General features: G+C 39.9%; 1 protein-coding gene across 3 annotated transcripts in view; it reads right to left on the bottom strand.

Annotated features, from left to right (window-relative positions):
- The window catches only part of MRPS27 (mitochondrial ribosomal protein S27), a 47851-nt gene continuing 28066 nt past the window's right edge, over positions 1 to 19785 (bottom strand). For 2 of the 3 annotated variants that reach the window (XM_069776644.1, XM_069776646.1), the window contains 7 exons: positions 15486 to 15600; positions 14886 to 14964; positions 13467 to 13582; positions 10504 to 10606; positions 8159 to 8301; positions 4546 to 4698; positions 1 to 403 (listed from right to left, as the gene is read on the bottom strand). In XM_069776644.1, coding sequence (XP_069632745.1) covers positions 164 to 403; positions 4546 to 4698; positions 8159 to 8301; positions 10504 to 10606; positions 13467 to 13582; positions 14886 to 14964; positions 15486 to 15600 — 949 coding nt within the window. In that variant the 3' untranslated portion in view covers positions 1 to 163. The remainder of the gene's footprint in view (positions 404 to 4545; positions 4699 to 8158; positions 8302 to 10503; positions 10607 to 13466; positions 13583 to 14885; positions 14965 to 15485; positions 15601 to 19785) is intronic. The other variant, XM_069776647.1, reaches the window with a different exon arrangement.

Genomic DNA, 19785 nt, shown 5'->3' with positions numbered 1-19785 from the left:
TTTACTTCAGCAAACAGGCAAAATGGGAAAAGTTTAATTTGCATATAGGAGTCACATATAGTCACGCTTGCAGCAGGATTGAAGTGAAATATTAATAATGGTGAGCATTTCAGTTCAACAACAGAGGAATGCGTACCACTACGGTAGTCTTTGAGTTCCAGTGCTAAGCAGATGCTTCAGCTAGCTTCCTAGCTTCCATTTCCTGCTTAGCCTTTTCTCTCAATTCCCTTTCTCTCTCAATGAGAAGTGCTTGTTCTTGTTCCCACTCCTTTAGCTTCTGCTCATGTTTTGCAATGTCTTCCACTTCACATGCTGGCAGCTCTTCCTTGACAAGTTGGGTGGTCAGGGTTAACAGGCTTTCAGATTCAACCTTGTCAAGTGAATGCAGCTTAGAGCACAGCTCCTGTCATAAAAAGGGAATCGGTGGGGAGTGAGAATGAGAGAGCCAGTCAGTCACAAAATAGTCAGCCACAAAACACGCCACTATTAACAACCAATACATTGCTGTTTGAATCTAACTATTAGGCAGGCCATACAGGCAAAGTGTTTCAACTGTAGTAGCTGGTACCATTTTTTGAAATTCTAACCTCTAGAATAATTTTTTTGAGCAATAAATCTAAAACAATGAAGTTTCATTTTTATTAACCATTGAAATTATCTTTATTTTTCCAAGTTCAGTTATCTGGTATTAAGAAAGATCAGCTGACCAGTCAACTATAAGAAATATAACCTAAACACCTTACCTCAAAACCGATTGAACAATTTGCTCCACACTGCCTGCATTAGTATCCCTCTCAACAGATGCACATCACTTTAAATGCTCTCTTGCTAATGGCATACTAAGTAACTCCCATGATTTTTCTTCCCAACAGTTACTGTGATCTGATGCTTGACTATGCTTACACAGACTGTACAATAGCACTAAAGCAAGGGATATTTTTTCAAGGATATTCTACACTGAAACTAAGAGCAGAGCTTCAGTAAGAAACTGTGCAGTATTTCTTTCTTGAGCTTTACTTATCTAGATTTCATGCAGCATAAAAATGTTAATTCACTTAAGATGATGAATCATCCAGTGATACTATTTCTGGCTTTCTGGAATCTTTAGCCTGATGGCTCACTAACAATCTGATTAATTGCCTTAAAAGTGCAGATACACAACCAAGGAGGAGTCTCCTAGAGGAGAAAGATGACATGGCACTGGCAGATTCTTTACCCCTTGCTCACTCAGTAGATAGCAACGCATTTTCCTGACTCTTCTTTTTAAATAGAACATTTTACTGAGCCCAACACTTGCAGAAATGTTTAAAGTAAGTACATGTCCTAAAGAAAGGTAAGGTACATCCATGCTGCTTTCCCAGGCCCTTTGAATAAAGCCTATTGTTTTGCATTGCAGGATGATGGAAAGAAGACATGGGGATCATTCACCTCCAAACAAAATGGCAATTCTGGGGCCATGCAGATATCCGGACTTCTACTTCCAGTTATGACTGGAAGGTTATGCACTGTGCTGCGGGCGCACAGTGTTCCTCTGACCCCGACCCACACTGGCAATAACCTGCAAAGGCACTGCCCCTCAGCTCCTGTCTTGAGGCTCTACCTTGTTCTTATGCAGGAAACTCTGATATCCCCTCTGAGGCCTCCCTACTTCTCTCTGCCTTAGCCAACACAACTACTGGCTTTGCTGTGTTTTGCCAGACCCTCGAAGGTTTGAACTGGACAGAGAGCAGACAGACTCTTTGAAATGCTATGCATGTAGGTCTGAGAGGCTTGGGTATTTGGCTGTTTGACTTCTCATTTTATGATAAAAAATGAAAACAAACCCAACGGCTTTGAAGCTAATGGACTAAAACAATACTCAAGTAATATTTAGAAGTATTAATCTGTTTTGTTTGAGATGTCAGTATGTATACAATGCATCAGTGAGAAACATGAAGAGACCATACAGCTTGGGTCTGGGGAAGGAACCTGACAACTATACGCATGTTTACAGATTAGATATTCAGTTTAAACATAACTGGTTTAGATCCTTCAGACTCTCCCTACTAAGCGCTACCAAGGATGTACTGAAAAAGGGGTTTATGCACTGAACCTAAGCAGTATGAAATTGAACTATAGAAAGGCACAAACTGGAAACTAGCACAACTTCTCTCCTAAGCCACTGCTGGTATCACTGAACTCCTGGAATCTTCCCTGCTCTGCTGAGACACATTAGTAAAACTAGTTTAGGAAAGCAGCAGGCTCTATGTCCTGCAGGTACCAAAAGGGCACATTCTTAAGTGGCTAAATCATTGATTTTTATAAGCAGTCTCCAGGGCTCTGCATGCAGACAGTTAGAGAAGGAGCATTGCTTTTAGACAGGGTGTTGCCAGCATTTACGTGACTAACGCTTGCCCACTGATCATTGACACAGACAGAAGGAATTGCCTGAGGAACACTGTGAGCCTCAGCATATGAGGCCTGAGAACAGGTAATTACAACATGAATGACAGTATCAGACAGAGAGTCTAAGTTACAGCTCTAACGGCTTTACCTGGGAAGAGCTAAATGCCCTCAAGTCCTGTTTGTTTTAGTGGAAGCGAAGGATGTGCTGCTTCTCACACACAGTATCTGTTAGGCTGACATGGCTTTTCTAGGTACTTTCACAAATCGTTGTTCTGAAGGTTGGTATGAGACATGAAGTCCAAGTATGTGTATAAAAGCCATGCAGAACAAGCTACAGTTCTAGACAGGAACTGTATGTCTGCAGCAAATCCACACGCTTTTCCTCACACAGCCAGGTGTATGATTTGTGGAAGAACTGAGCAAGCAGGAGACATAAGCAATTGGTTTTGAGCTCAAGGTGAAAGACTGGGACATGCTGGCTAATGCAGGACTGGATAAAGCACAAAGTGTTTTCAGCAGCAGAAGTGCAAATCCTGTGTTGGGTTTACATCACATGAAAAGCAGATGATCTGTGCTGGGACAGCAGCTGTGAATGCCAACATCACCAGGTTGCTTCAGAGCTGCCACCCTCCCTCAAGCTTGTATGGATTTCTAGTGAACTTCTCTGCTCTGTGAACTATGCCCACAAGTGTCCAGGGGTTCAGCTGGGAAGACTGGCTGGTGCTGGCCTGATGGATTTGAGAGAAGAGTCTGAGAGCTCTTTCAGGCTCAGCTGAAATGGCATTCTGACTTGAGAGTTCATTTTCTCATCCAGACAACCAGAAATTGTGGGTTATTTACATATAAATTACTGTTGGATGCCTAGACTTCAGGAGGGCTATGCCTTTCTTAGAGTCAGACTCTTCTGGCGAGAGCTTAGAGCTAAGCGTTGGGACTGCAGTTTGTTGGCTCAAAGTCAGGGCACTCACTGCCACACCAAGGAATGCCTGAACTGGGGTTAATTATGGAACTTGTGGAAAGGTTGAGGTGAGAAGAAAACCACCCTCTTGGCATTAAACTGTCCCCAATTTGACATCTAGGCCTTGTTTTGAGCAAACTGCATAATTTTCTTCAAGGCTAGACAACAGCTAGACAATGACAGACTCATAAAAATGCCTCACTCCCTCCTTCAAAGGGCACTTGTGTTTACCTAATTCACTGTAATTCATCCAGGCACTAATTATCACATGCTGAGCACCCACTGATTCCCAAAAACTTTTTAATTAAAGTTCTAAGTGTCTACAAAGCAATTTTAGTATCTAAAGATTAGTGGCAAATAATTTATGCAAATAAAAATTAAAGAAAGCAAAGGTGTGTGTATGTGAGGTGAAACCATTGGATACTAGTCTTTTAACTTCTGAAATTTCTTTAGAACAACAATGGTCTGTATCCAGAGTAACTGTCCAAGGTCATGACAACGACAATGAAAAGTGATGGGCTATGGAAAGAGTACGGCTCCTGGAACTATAAGCCAGATTAGTTTCAACCTGGGGTATTTGATTTTTACCACAGCACAAATCAGGGATGATAAAATAAAATGAACTCATTATATAGCTATGAGAGCAAATAAAATGCACTCATTATATAGCTGTGCCCTAATGAACAACTGTTTGTGTTTCATAGTTATCATCAGCATGACGACCTAAAGATAAAAAGGAGGCAATACAGGCCTTACTTAACTCCCCAGACTGAAAGTATAGGATGCAATGTTCCTACTTAATCAACACAAATGGACAATAAATTCAGGATGGTCTCATGCCTATTACAATTTATTTTAATGAGCAAGAGCCCACACAAGGTCAGATAATGGATCTCTAATGACATACCACTTTCGCAAACAGGATTGGATTTATCATTTTGATGTATGAAAAGTGAAGATAAAATCCCAGCAGACAAAAGACAAGTGGCCTTGAGCATTTATGTCTTTGTAAGCTGCTGCTTCCTGTTTGAAGAATTGAAAATACAAGGTGACATCAGTTTGAAAAATGCCAGGTAGGACCCCTGATGCCCTGAAGGGGTGTCAGTCTACTAGCCATAATAAGTCAGAATAATATATTTTCTAGTATATATTATGGAGATCTACTACAGCTTAGAATATTTAGATAAATGAAACCCTCTTACCTTGAATCGGCTGTAGTACTCAGGTGCTTTAGACTGCTCTGTTTCTTCTGATTCTGCAAACCGTGACTTCTGCTCTAATTCCTTGACTTCAGCTGATTCTGGACCAGGTTTTGCTTCAAGGACAGACTGCAAAATGGTCTCCAGAGCATCAATCTGAACAATCACATTTGTCTTTGTTAGCATAAACAGTTTAGAAATATAATCGGAGTAACACTGCTGTCACGTTTACAAACAACTTCATCAGTTACAATGTATTTTGAGATGACTTCTGTGTATAATAAAAAGAAAACCAAATTCTTAAAGGAAATGGGACTTATTCTTGGAAGAATTTTATACTGTACTTTTGGACCTTTGAGGCTGGACATTAAAACTCTGCAACAGAACAACTCCACCAATCCCTGCCAACAGTAAAACTCCCCATGACTCAGATGCTGACTGGTATTTGCACAGCTGTCAGGCATTAGGCTAATGTGTCCTCTTGGCCTGATATCTGGCCATAAATACTAATGCTAAATGGTAGTCACAGTGATAACAGCACTAGCATGATACACAATCACAGATACATCTAAATAAAGTATTATTATGGAATGTTTGACCAATATAATCTCTAACAGATCATCTCAATACCTCTTTGGTGAAAAGAAGCAGGGAAATCACCTGTTCTGCAACAAGAACATTCATTCCTATCATTAGTTCGATAATTTAACAGGAAAAATGGTAATGTAGGCATATAATACATTGGTATAGGTGTATTTTTCATCTGTGACACCTCTGTTCTCTTCATGCTTTTGTCTTTTGAGGTAGTAAGAGAACCATCCTCTCCTAATCTAATTGCAGTTGTATCAAATGAACACATTAGCTTCACTAAAGGACTTGGTAAATCATCTCTGTATGTATTATTGATACAAAACATGGAACTGCTATATGGATGCTGCTGCTGTTTTGGGAATAACATAGTCTCCATAACTGGAATTATTGGATGCAGGTTGCCTGCATTTTAAAGTTCAGCTTTCACAAATGCAAAGAGCAGTTATCCTTTCATGAATCCTAATTCTGAATGTTTATCAGTAGGATGAAATAACTCTGTGTAACCTTTGAATCTGTGATGTTTTCTCCAAGCAAAAGGGATTTTGATACTTACGGTTTCATCTTCCTAGCATACAATGCTAAAGGAATATAACTTGCTAAAGGAATATATGCTTGCTAAAGGCCAAGAATATAATGCTAAAGGAATAAAAGTTAGTCTTATACGAAATAACATTCTTGGCACTGAAATGTAATCTTTAAACTAGCAGTACTGAAAAACAGGATGAAGTAAGCAGTAAAATAATAACTGTGCTTCAAAATACACTCATTAAGAGACTTTCTCAGGCAACTGAAAAAAACAAAACTTGTCTTGCTTGTTCACAGTTAACAACATAGTGCAATACTAAAACAGTATTTCTATTACGTTGTCAAGATAGTCATGGCAGAGAGAAAATCAGACACCCTTCTAGCCAGAAGTGGATTAAGGTTAAAGCCTGAAAGAAAAGTTGGTGACTGATAATGATTGGGCAAATCACTTGAAAATGTTTACACCAAAACTCCACAGTTAAAAAAGTTAATTTGAAAACTTCCCTTTTGGATAATGAAATTTATTCAGCCAGAAAATACTACATTTTGGAAGAGAACCAAGTTCACAAAACCAGGGCTATGTCTTTATCAAGTAACTCTGTGCAGGCATGCAAGGACAATGATTTATAACACGGCCTGTACTTCTCAGTGCTGTGATATGGATTTATGAGAAATGCGTAACGGTCCTGCCCAAGAGAGGCCCAGGATACTACAGGAAAAAAGGATTTATGGCACTTGAGGTTGTTTCCATCATATCTGCTGCTGAATTCAGTGGAAGCTGACTGACCCCAATATTGACCTGGTCAGTGCTCTTAGTCCTTCACCCTTAGGAATACTGCATTTTAGTTGGAAATAGTAATTAAAAAGATCTTGTATGGATTTTAATAGGAAAATCTTAATGAGCATTTAGGTAGAAAAGGCCAGATGATACAAATCAATACACTGTAATTACTTCACACCACATAAGGATATCGACCAACATATTTTCCTTGTTTTCCCTTCTGCATTGGGGTCACAAAAATGCATTAGAGAAAAATTATTTTGATAACAACAAACCATCCAGGCCTGATCTTGGTCCTCAGCTTGGTGAAACTTATGTGACTTGCACTGTTGTTTATATACTGCTACCTAAAATCCAAATGAGGCCAAGTATCCCTTCAGGGGAGTTTCTGTGTGGCTCTCAGAGTCATTGCTTTTTGGGCTCTACTACTGGGTTTGTACAGAGACACTTGCAACATTAGTGAGTAACCAGTAATAACCTTATAAGTTCTTAGTTGTTCACTGAACAAACTAAAAAGTGTCTCTGCAAAGAAAGCATTGCCAGGTATTACTAGCATTTACTATTTTTTACAGTATCCGTACACAGAAGGATCGGATCTTCTATGCACCTGTTGTACCACAGACAGATACAGCCTTGTTTCAACACTAGGATGTTCATCTACGACCCAGAGCAAGCTGAGGACTTCCTTAATTTGTCTAGGGTTTGTAAGCAGGAAGAATCACAAGTGTATTAGGCTGAGTTCTTCAGACTTGGATTAAGGAACATATCCCCAAAGCCACACACCTGAAGAGATAACTCAAAATGGTGGAGGTTGCAGATGTGACACTTCCTTCCTTGCCATGTCCAGTATTACACAGAGCTGCTTCCGAGCATGAAGCAATACATAGGGGAACCTGCTGAGCAGTGCCCTGGCCTTTGTTTGTCAAGGGAAATGCAGAAACTACAAGCCTAGTAGTGGTGCTAGCAAAAGGGAGATTCCCATCACCAGAGACACCTTCCAGAAAGAGTACCAAGGAGAGGAGCTGAGACCTCAGTGCTGTTTCTATGCTCCAGCCCATGTAGTGGTGGTTTCCCAAGTTACTCCTCCTAAGCTGTCTGATTCCAGGATCAGCCTGATGCCCCACAGCACTCCTAAGCCCCAAGTCCCTTAGTCAGTGCTGACCTCACAAATGGACTGAATCTATCCATCCTCCCCAACTGGGGGCACTACAATCCTTCTAGAAATCACTCTGTACCGTTTTTGGACCAATATCCCTCAGGACATCATCTCAGAGGGCACAGAATACATGGAATTAGCCAGGAGAGGAACAAGATTTGATGTTTCATCCTCACAGCTATGAAGTCATGTCTCTGAGTTCAAAAGCTTGGGAAACAAAGGTGTCTTCCCATCCCCACAGACATGTGCTTCCTGTGACAGAGACCCAGGTGTCTCTATAGGGAGGGGAAGGCTTAGAAAACATGCTTAAATGATTTGTGGCAATAACAGACACTCATTCCTAAGGACATGCCAGTAGATAGGATCACTGGCTTATCAACTGAACAACAGTGGTTATCAACAGTGGTTCTGTTCTAAACTTTACTACTTCTCCTGTCTTCTAAGGACCTGTGAAATATTGCTGAGCCTCTTCTCATTAGCAAGGCACAGAATTCACTGGTTTTACTGGAATTTGGCTTGTATGAAATTCCCTCTGTTCATCAGGTTATAGCCTTCATACTTACAGCTTCCTTGCAGATTTTGCTGTCCCCTGAAAATGAAGCCACATTCTCCATTACTTGCAAGGCTCTATTCAAGTATCCAGGTGTCCACATCAGTGGCATTAGATTGTATACAGCTCTTAGCCCTTTATTCAGCTCCACTTTCCCTGTGATAAAAAAATACTTTAGCATTAGTACTCCAGCACTTGAGTCTTAACGGAATCCTTATGGATTGGCTCGGTTTTTTAGAAGTGACAGCAAGTGTCTTGGCTTTTGTAGTAAAGACAACACACTCTTCTACAAAGCTACTCTGACAGAACTGCTATTACCTTATTTTATTAAGGTGCCTTCTTTTTGCCCAACTTCACGGCTATTACATGTACCCTCTCCCCTCACCTAGAAATTTTGTCCAGATTGAAAAGAGGAAAAGTGGTCAGGTTTTCTCGCTGTCTGGCAGTTATAACAGCAGCTCTGAGGAGGATGTCTTGAGATCTCAGACAAATGTCTCCTTAGCCTTCAGGGACTGACTGTGCAGCATGCATGCACTAAATCTGAGGCTCTGGACTCACTTCTGTGGCCTTTATGGTCTACTCACACAAGTGTCATGGCCAGACTGTACAGTATTTACAGTACACTCTCTGGCTAACCATACAGCTTAGTACCCCTATTTCTGCTGGAGCTTCCTGAGAGGAAATATGGGAGACCTGCCAAAATGAAAATTTTCTTCTTGATTTAGGACATTCTGTGCAACAAGCTCTTCACTGACTGTAGCAGGACCTTTGATGCACAGCATCACTGAACATGAAACTCCAGCATAACAGAGGAAATGTACATCATGTTGCAGTTTCTGAGTACTAATTTACTGTGATTGTCACTCTAAGGTTTTGATTTTGTCATTGTCAATGTAACAAATAACACCACTTCAGTGTAGCGTACAAGAGTTGTATCCAAGCTCTCAATCTAATTTGCACTCTGGCTATAATGACACAAAACTTTGAAACACACCTTACTCTTCTTTACATGGAAGAGAACAGTTTAGGAAAGGCAAGGTAATAAGTGCACAGACAAAGCTCATGGACTATGGCTAAATTAAAATAGCTGAGGTGCTTGAGGCCACTCTGTGCCGGTAGACATCTTTCACTCTCTCAGAGGTCGGTTCTATTAGTGTTGGCAAGACTGTGGAATACGTGACATAACAGTAAATAGCTTTTGATCTACTGAATGTCAATGTCATGGAACAAGCACTACTGCTCACAGACAACAGTGAAGTGCATTTTTGAAATACAGCCACTACTCAACCAATCTATATGACACAAAAAACACTCCAAACTGAATGCCAGCTGGATGGCAAAGTCCCTATTTGTATCAGTATCTCCACTGAACAGCAAACCATAGCTCTATGGAGAATCCTGCTTTCAAATTAATTTTCACATTTACCCCCCTTTTTGACTGAAAATTAGTTTTTTGTCTTACAGTCATGATAAATCCAAATCAGCATCCTAACTCTGCCACTACACATCGTATTTTGAAGCCACATTTTAAGAACAAGTCCACTTTTTATTACCCTCAATAAATTCTAGAATAAAAATACAATGCAGTAATGGAACAACTACATAATCATAAATTTTAAATTAAATAATTACTTTCAAGTAAATAATCGTACTGTAGAGAAGGACAAAACCTATTTGCACTATATTCCTCTAAAGGTTAGAGGAAATTCAAGAATTACTTACCTAATTCCCCCTTCCCCTTCCCTCCAATTCTGGATATACTCTGATCTAACTGGTCTTTAATAATGTAGCATATCATTAGCAGTGAAGACTCCTTAACAGATACAGGATAAAGGCACTGCTATCCATTGTTCACAACAGAGACATTACCTTTACAGTGAGTAGTAAATGTTCTAAACATAGTGTTTTTCAGGCTATGTTCTCCAAACTTCTTGAGGTTTAAGGATTATTTTAAGAAGCTCACTAACTAGAAAAAGAGTCTATTATCCACAACCTTAAATTTGTCTGAAGGAACTCGGTACTTTTTTTTTTTTTTTTACATTTGTTGGTCCACAAACAAACCAACTCTACTGTTCTTTAAGAACATCTTCTTTCTTTCAGCTGCCAATCTGAACCTGCAGGGAGCCCTAAAAGAGGTTCTGAAGCTGTCTGATAAAGGGCATACCATTCAAATCAGTACTACCCTCCAGGCTTACAAAACAGGTTTGGTCTTAACTCTGAAATTGTTCCTTCTGCTATTTTTGCCTTTTTTTTTCTTAGCCTTCTCCTTGATTACATTTTAATAAAGCAAAGATGCCAATTTAATTCAGCCACTGAAGACAAGAGAGAAAAGATGACTGAAAGGGAGGTAAAACTTACCAAGGAATGCATAGCCATACAGCTGGGAGCTAAAACCCACAGTGTTTGTTTGCTTTAGACCTGTAAGCACTAGCGATGCTCCAAGATTTCTCTCCTCTTCCCACTGCAAATAATGTAAACTAAGTAAGCGTTCCTTGACAAACACAAACATAAAACGGCAGCAGCCAAAGACAGCACACGTGGCTTTCATCAGATGTCTTGGCAATAAAGTAAAGAATCATTAAACATGTCTAGTGTTCAGAGTTACAGTATGTATATCCTGAGGAATAGTACACATTATACTGAGGAACACCTCTCTTTCCAGAAGACGGTAAAATGTGAGTGGTTGAGATTTTCCATGGAAGTCAATCAGTGCACCTCCTTCAGGACAGAGGGTTGCACTGATTTACACTGGCTCTGTCTCTGCCCTGTATGTCCTACCACATGCTTCAGGCTAACATTGCTGAAGAAAAGAATTACACGGCATCTGTACTAGAGCAGCCTTCTTTTAAGTATGTGGTAAGATACATGCTCCACTATCCCTCACTGGAATAGGAAAATGCTGAGAGAAGAATATGCTGCTAATGCGTTGCTCTGTGTCCAAAATCTGCACTGTGAAAAGAACATATGCAACTCACCAAGACCACTGTATGCCCGAGGATTAAAAGTACAGCTATCTCTCCAGCTAGAGAGAAGTACCAGATGTCTGAGCGAGACCACCAGTGATGGCTAAAGAAGGGCACCCAATCAGTAAGTACATTAAAACCACAAGAGTACTGTAAATTTTATTTTGCTATGGGATAGTACAGTAATTTTTCAAGACCAGAGAAGCACAAACATCAATGATAAATGTCTCTTTACTGCAAGTGAAAGGAGGTGAACAACTCCCATTGCTAAGAAAATGAGGAAAAGGAAGCTATAAAAGGTAACAGATTGGAGGAATTCTGACTGTAACACATGGGGTTTGTGGCACGGTACTTCAGTGTCTTGTTTATTACCTTATGACCTGAAAAAAGCCACCCCTGGAGAAAGGAAGAAGCTTTCTGAAAAATTCCCTGAGGTACACTGAGTCTTAAAAGGCACAAAGGTTCTACCTTCTGGTTTAATGCATTATTTAGAGATGTCTTTTCAAGGTATGGCATTTTTTTGTGTCTCCATTCAGGTGCTACAAGAATTTGCATGTTATTGTCTGACACAAAATACTGTCACCTGACAGCCAGGCAAGGTATTTGCCTGACCCAGAAAAGGGATACAAGGAGACAGGGCTGTTTTGTGCTGAATTCAGCACTCCAGCTGAATGTTACAGGAAAATCAAATGTAACCAGAAAAAACAGGGCTTTTAGTGGTCTAGGTTCTTTGGGAGCTAGCCCATTTGGCTCCAAGAGCTGGAGGAACTGCAAGAACTTAAAGTTAACACCTTTGCAGTGGAAGGTATCAATTATACTGATTGTCTGCAGCAGTCAAGTAGGAAACTTTCTGGGGAGAGCCAAGACCACTTAGGCTTTCAGTGGTGTTTACAACAGCAGAAAAATGGAAGCTTTCTATCACCAATGCTACACACAGTAAGGACTAACACAGTTAGATTGCCCAAGATTCAGCTCTCAAAGTTAAAAAACATTTCATCAGGCTGCTGGACCCTAAGCTATGGTCAAGGGCCTGTCTGCAACAGGACACTGGCTGACCTGTCTCACACCTTGGGAAAAGGGAATGGGATTTTTAGGAGCAGCTGAGCAGATCTCATAACTCTGTCTATCCCCACTTCTTAAATCAAACACAGAAAATTGGTACTGAGCATTATGAGGTGTTCAGTGGTACTCTGTATGGTGTATACATACAAAAATATGGCTTACTGCTGTCTTTGGATGGGGTTATTTCAAAATGCATATTAAATAAGTTACAGCTATATAAATACACTTGCGCTTAGGTATGTCATATGACCATACCACCCTTGCTTGCATATTCAGCTTTCATGAAAATGCTACACATACTGACAAGTGCTTGTCTTTGCACTGAGGATACACAAACGTGGACAAACACAAAGGGAAAATCATATTTTGGTCCCTCTGCTTTTCGTATACAAGTGATCAAGCATACTTGACTCCTGGGGAATGAAGAATAATACAGAACAGGGCAAATGCACATCTGTTTTCTACAGTGAAAACTGAAATTACAATCCAATTGAGTAAAACCTTAAGGCACCTGTAATATGCATTTTGGAAGATGCTTCATGTAAGACAAATGGAGGCCTCAAGCATTTTCCTTATGGATAACATGCTATTGAAGGCTTGTGCCAAACTACATGAAAAGCAGCTGCCTGAAGTGATGGACATGGCAGGGCCCTTTGCTGATACCTAACTGAGACCCTTCTGCAAAGGTAGAATAATGCCTCTTCCAAGAGCCTGAACTATCCTGTTGGCCTTAAGCAAGCAAGACGTGAATAAGAAACCCCTAATCCTTGGAGACAGGAGAAATGTAAAAAATTTAGTTTTAAAACAAATACATACTAGAAACAATACACCCAAAGCCAAATGGGATAGTAAAAATCCTAGTGAAAATGCTTTATAATTCTGCAACATCATCATTACCAAGCTCTAATGGTGAGGAATACTCACCTTAACAGGGTCCTATACAATAGGTGACACAGGTTTTATGTGTTAACTGATAGACCCCTCCCTGAACTGAACTGAAATGTCATTTCATAACCTTACAATGGGCACGCATTACATCTGAAAATCCCAACACACCTTCCCTTTCAGACAAAGGAGTAAAAGAGGTGACAAGTTATTTGATGGCTTTCGTATTTTGTTGCCTCTTTTTTCTTTCTTCTGCAGTTGTAATAATAATGAAAAAAAAAAAAGAGTATTTCTTTTTTCCAGGTAAACTTAGGGGAAATAGAATATATTCAAGACTGAATGCCCAACTGACTGCATCATGACACTTAGAAACGGAGGCTTTGTGTATCATTTTGAGTGTGGTCAGCTTACCGTATATTCAGACTTGGTTGCCAAGTACTGGTATGAAACATAGAGAGAAAGAAGCTGTGTTGAGAAGTCATCAAAACTTTCTTGCAGCATGATCTCTGTTACTACTGACATAGCATCTAAGGAGGAAAACAATACGTAATCAGCAAGTGCAGATTTCAACAGTTCCCTTTCGCACCCACTCACGTTCACTGATGCTTTACTGCTGTAATATGTTTTGAAGTAGCTAGTGGGAAAGTTAAAGATTTATTATGACTAGTAGTATAGAATTTGTCTTACTCACTTGGGTTATTCAAACACACTGCAAGAGGGAAGAATGGGTTAAATAGCATGAGACCACAGCAAAGGAGCTTTCCAAACTCAGCTCTACACTCTTCAATTGGCTCTTCTTTGCTCAGCCCTTCAATCATCAACATTTTTTAAAAAAATCTCTAAAAATGACGACTTTGTTCTTGTGTTTAGATTACAAACAAGAGAAGACTGACTTAAATTCACTGCCCTTAAGGTGATAGGACAGTACAACGGAGCAGAAATGTTGTCACAGGTCACCCACTGCACTCACTGTATTCAGCAAACAGTGCTCTGGAGGAGCTCCAGAGGGAGTTCCAGTGACACTCCCTGTCAGGAAGGACATTTTATTAAACAAAAGGCCTTGAGCCTGTCACAGAAAAGAGATATGAATGGAATAAGGGGGAATTCACAGATAAGGGGGCTATCAAAATAAAATAAATATATGTATTAATTTGTCATTTCGCAAAACCTTTGTGATAAAAGCTATATACAAGTCCTGCAATTGTACTGTCCCTTTCAGTTATTTGTTTTACAAGAGGTTGATCCAAAGAAAAGCTCACTGTAAGTCTACAGTACCAGAAAACCGGCAGGGAAATGAAAATCTTAAATATCTGTAATCAAACATGACATGATTATTAATGTCAACACTTAAACAATCAATTGTGAAAGACAGGCACCTCAACATGGCAATTCAGCATGCTGGCTCTCTCCAGTGACAGAAAATCTAGACAAACAGTTTAGACATGTAGCTTTTTGAATAGCTAAATGTAGGTAAGATGAACTCTACCAACATGCATTTCGATTCTTATAACACTCAAATTGTCACTAATAACTCCTACGATGTTGTCAGCATGTAACTCAGACTTGTAAAAACTGGACAAGTTGGTTTACATTTAGAATGGGATTAATGACAGTAGAAGCTGTGAACTGCACGTTTCAAAATTATATAATGAATAAAAACCCAACAGAAATGAGATATAAACATGCAAAGAAGTAGTTTAAAGGAAGGAGAAGACATGTTTTTAAGGTGACTTCAGAGAAAATACAGCTCAAAGTTTTTAGTTCAAAGAAAGGCTCTGCAGATATAAGAACATGCAACGAGGGATAAATAATTGGTACATATTTTCTTACCTTCGTATTTCTTCTGCTTTATAAAACAATCCAACAAAATATTGAATGTAAAATTATCTGGGAAAATTCCATACTGAACCTGAAGAGAAGAAGAAGAAAAAAAAAATCCATCAGTGTGAAAATCTGCTGTTCAAATCTTCCCAAGCACAGCGCTGCAGGTATCAGAAAGATCAGAACCATAGCATTGCACACTGCTGCAATGTGACAGTTAGTCAAGCAACACAAGGAGATTAGCATGGCTCGTGTGATGTAGGCTTTCTAACTTTTGATGGACTGGATTTGTGTTGGTGTTTTATCTGAGCCTTCGGGACCAGGAGGGGCATTGCCTATCAAGTTTTTATGCCTCTCCTGCATCTAGCATGTTTTGGACACCAATACCGTTTAAAAACAAAAAGCTTCCTGGGAAAGAAGAGGAAATTAAAGCTGTAAAGAGCTTTACTTAAAATTCAAGTGCAACATTAATTTTTGTTTTGACAAAGAAATATCTGAACTTAAAACCACAGTCTACAGGACCTGGCTGCAACAGGAATTCCAGGTAAGCCACACTTACCTCAAAAAGCTGACCAAATATATTCGTGGCTTTTCACTGTAAAAACTTACCTTGTTTTTTAACGTGTATAAGGCTTTGTCTTGTGCACCATATTTTAAGCACTGTCTGATCCAGCTGTGGATGGTCCAGTCTCTCAAGTACCAACAATTTGGACTATGCCGAAACCTAAAGGATGATAAATGGTCCAAATGACAATACGACTCTTGGTTATCACAGAAACAAATTCTGTAATTAACAAACTATGAGTTTCAGAACCCTCGTCTTCCATGATCTGTAGGCTTCGGTGTTCGGAAGATCTTGCGATGTCACGGAAAGTTAGAGGGTTAGTTGCAGCCTTATGATGTGTCTGTAATCCCGCCTACCCTTGTTAGTATAAAAGGAATTAACTGCGCAATAAAAGGCGGAAGTTGGCGCTCATACTGTGTGTGTTATCTGTCTCTTTCCCTGGTCCGGGCCGACCAGTGATCTAATCGCGGCACCTTGATATGTGGCGAACGCTACAATGATCTTAAATATAAATCTGTCTGTATTTGACTTTGCAGTAAACCATTGCTCTTCAAAGAGCTCCAGCTAGCCCTTTCAAGTAAGAGAAACAAGTTTTGATACACTTTAATAGTGTGTACGAAGGGGGAATCTGACCTTTTCACAAATGCATAATATTTTAAACATCTCACTTTCCAGAAAGCCTACTGGTTTTCCCCTGAAAAGATGAACACCATAAAATAATAGCTTGGTATATTTATGCAGGCGAACTGAGATTGCTATAAACACTATAGTACTAATTTTTAACCTTGTCCTTCTGATCTAGTCAAAGAGCAACACCAGTCCATGACCAATGAAATCAGCAAGTATCAAAGTTACACCAAAATTCAGCTGGGTCTGAACCTTTGAGGCTTGTGTTATCTGGTGTCTTCCACCCTCTCTAATTCATGTCTAACTTCAACCACTTAAGAACTCACTGTGCCTCAGCGCAGGCCATCCCTGGTCTGCTGCAGGCTTCATTTGCTTTAGAAATGCTTTATCAGTGAGGCATGCCTCATGCAAGGGGAAACTGCTGGACAGCCCTCCTGTGCCCCCCCACCCCGCACCAGCTGCCTTTTTCCAAACAGATGTTTCTCTAACCTGTTCTGAGACACCTTGTGCCATGGCTTCAGCAGTCTTCCCAGGCAACCTACTCCAGTGCTCTATCAATTCGTAAAATTAAATACTTTTAAGTTCAGGCTCTTTTATTTCATCGTTATTCAGGTATATACACTTTGCTCTGTATTTGGAGAAGTGGTGACAGAAAGGATAGGGGACTTTCCCTTTGGCAAAGACTAAAAACCCAATTGAGTCCAGTGGTAGGAGCTGCTGCCTTAGTCCTGGGCTGAATTTCACAGCCCAGGGTGAATAGATGCACGCAACCTTTCTCAGTTCAAATTGTATGTATGAAAAATGGGCTCAGCCCCCAGCACAGGAGTGACTGCCACTTCCTGTAGAAAACGCCGATGACTGAGCTGGGCTCATGTGCAGACGCTTGCAGCCTCAAGCCAAGCTGCAGCACCATTTAGAGGCAGGGTTGGCTCTTCCATCTGAGTGAGCATGCTTTCCAGAACATTTATCAGATTAATGTGGCCACCAACTCTCTTTCCTCCTCACTGAATCTCTGCGTATTGCATCCCACAGCTGAGGGCTACACAGATGACCAAACCTGGAAAAGTACTGCAGCCTAGAGAGCCTTCAGAATGCAGAAGACATCCATGCCAAAAGCAGAACTAAACAACTACACAAAGTCTAAATATACAGTTTTGTAAGTGGCAGATGAAATCTCCCCATTAAATTAGAATTTAACAGAAAAAGAAAAACATGCTTTGAATATTAAATTACAAACATCCATTTTGTTGCTCCAATTGCTTTCCATTTTCTTCCCTCTGGAGTTCAAATATTGGGAACAGCAAGAACGTGTATTTGCTTTCATTAAGTCCTGTTTCAATAAAGCTTACAGAAAGCATCAATTACAGGCATTTAGATTTAATCATATTTTGATGAAACAATTATCTAATTGCTACAGATTGTTTCACCAGCCATTAAAGTTGGGGCAGAGTGCAACAGCAGCACCCAGCAATAAAGCTGCCAGCATCTTTTAAAATCACTTCATTAAATGGTTAATATTGTTTCACAAGTGGAAAACAACTGACTTGTCTTATAAGAAGATGACACTGATGCTCTCAAAGACTTAGGCCTTTCTTTTGATACAATCTTTGGCATCCTTCCTACTAATTAGTTACACAGGAGGGAAGCAAACATTTTAAAAAAAAAAAAAAAAAAACAAACCAAAGGTTTTAATGGGTTTGAATATTCACCTTTTTGCAGAGCAGTATTTATTCTCTTGAGTACACCACAGAGGGAGCACTCCAATAACTCCTGCACCTTGGGAATGCTACAGCCTACTGTAATAATGAAATGCTTCTAGGTTTCAGAATCAAATTGCACTTGGACAGTAAAAGGCCTAACAGGGATGCAATAAGGTCTAGAAACAGGATGACACTGATCCTCAATCAACATAAGTTTTTTGAATTGATATGCACAAATTCAGAGGCATGTTACAAAAACTCTTTTAAAAAAGTCTTCGTATGAGCTTTGTAGGGCAGGCACTGATTTGAGTGTGTGTGTGTGTATGGACAACCACAGGACCTATCGGATATAATCACTGTATGTTACTATTAAGATCTTTATGTTTGGACCAGGTCTCCAGTGTGCTAGGTATTATGCAAATAAAAAGCAAACAGCTTCGCAGCCAAAGAATTTTCTAGTTAATTCTAATAATTAATTACCAAACAGTTGCCTAGGAGTGAAGTGACGGGACTAGTGCCAGAATTCTTCTGTCTCCATGTCAACAAGAATGCAATACATATGTGTGTACATGATCCCTCAACACTACACACTTCCATTAATACATGATGTGGTAGAAGAATTGGAAGTGAAACGGAAGGAGGTACGCTGCAATCTTTAATTGTTTCTGATCCATATAATGTTGGGATGAGCTCTGTCTCTATTTTACTAGCTGAGAAGGGAAGCCAACAGAGTATCTGTTTTTACAGCTAACCTAGACAAACTAACCAAAAGTTGTGGCAGACATTTTTATTTGAAAGGGAATCAGGGAAAAGAGGAGACTGCTGGTCATTTTGACAAGCATCAACATCTTCCTCCTTTCTCCTTCTCCATGAAACACAAAACAGGATATAATTAAGCAAGGCAATATGTTCAGGGACAGATGAAAAGACAGAAGGAATCTAAAACTACAGAAAACAGAGGATTCAGAGTGAATTAAATAAAGGAAGCCTCTAGCAATTGCTGTGTGTTTAATGGAAAGACCAGGATGTTATCTTGCAGATGTCTGCTGCTGAAACTCATTTTTCTGAGAACTAATAAAAACCTGAGAAGCACAAGATTCTTATAATGCGTTGAGAAAAGACAAGGAGAAGCATCCACAACAGTATTGGGGGAGCTCCCTGTTGGTACACTTTAATATTAATTACTGAAGAATCAATATGGTCATCCTTCTAGTCATTGAACTGAGAACATCTGTCCCCACAAGGACAAGAGGAGTATCTGTAAGACAATGAGGTCCTGAAATTGAAGGTCATTCAAGGTCATTGTCAATCTAACAGCATACAGTGCAACGGTACTAGAATTCCCCTTATTTTGGAAAATTGTTCGAATGATGCAGTCCAGAAACTTGATTTTCATTAAACCATTGCTTTGTACTTGCAAAATTATTATAACTTGGAAGAGATACCATGAGTGTACAGCCTCAGCACAAGGCAACCAGAACATTTTTAGCCAAGCAAGCGCACACTCTCTCTTGCTCACAAACTGGTCAGCACATTGGGCTAAGAATACATTTTTAGTTTACTAATTTCCTGCACAAGGCCCTGTTGCTCATTATTTACAACAGTGCTGAAGTACTCACACTGTGTTAAAGAAACTGAACAATGGAAAAGTTTATTAGATACTGAGTGTGCTTTATGGAGTATCCTACTAATACAGCAACCATGACTTACTTCTATTGGTGCCCTGCCACAGTGCAGAAAAGCCGAGTTGCTTCCCTTCTTTCTTTATTTATTTTAAATGGTCTTTCATACTTGTTTGGTGCCATCAAGTGGTGATGCACTCTAGTGCCGCTTTCACATAGCTTGTATTCTCAAGGGAAGTAATACAGCAACCCTGAGAGCAAACAGAAGCACCAAGATGCTGGACTGTATTCTTTCACCCAGATTTGGTAGAGGGGAGTTCATTGCTTTGGGGGCAGTCACAAATGAAGATGACGACGAAGGAAAATTTGCTGGATTACAGAAGAGCAAGTGCTAC

This window comes from Haliaeetus albicilla, chromosome Z, assembly GCF_947461875.1.
Source record: "Haliaeetus albicilla chromosome Z, bHalAlb1.1, whole genome shotgun sequence".
In the NCBI taxonomy this organism is placed as follows: Eukaryota; Metazoa; Chordata; class Aves; order Accipitriformes; family Accipitridae; genus Haliaeetus; species Haliaeetus albicilla.
Note: the sequence above shows the minus strand (reverse complement) of the source record. Positions and strands in the feature narration are given on the sequence as shown.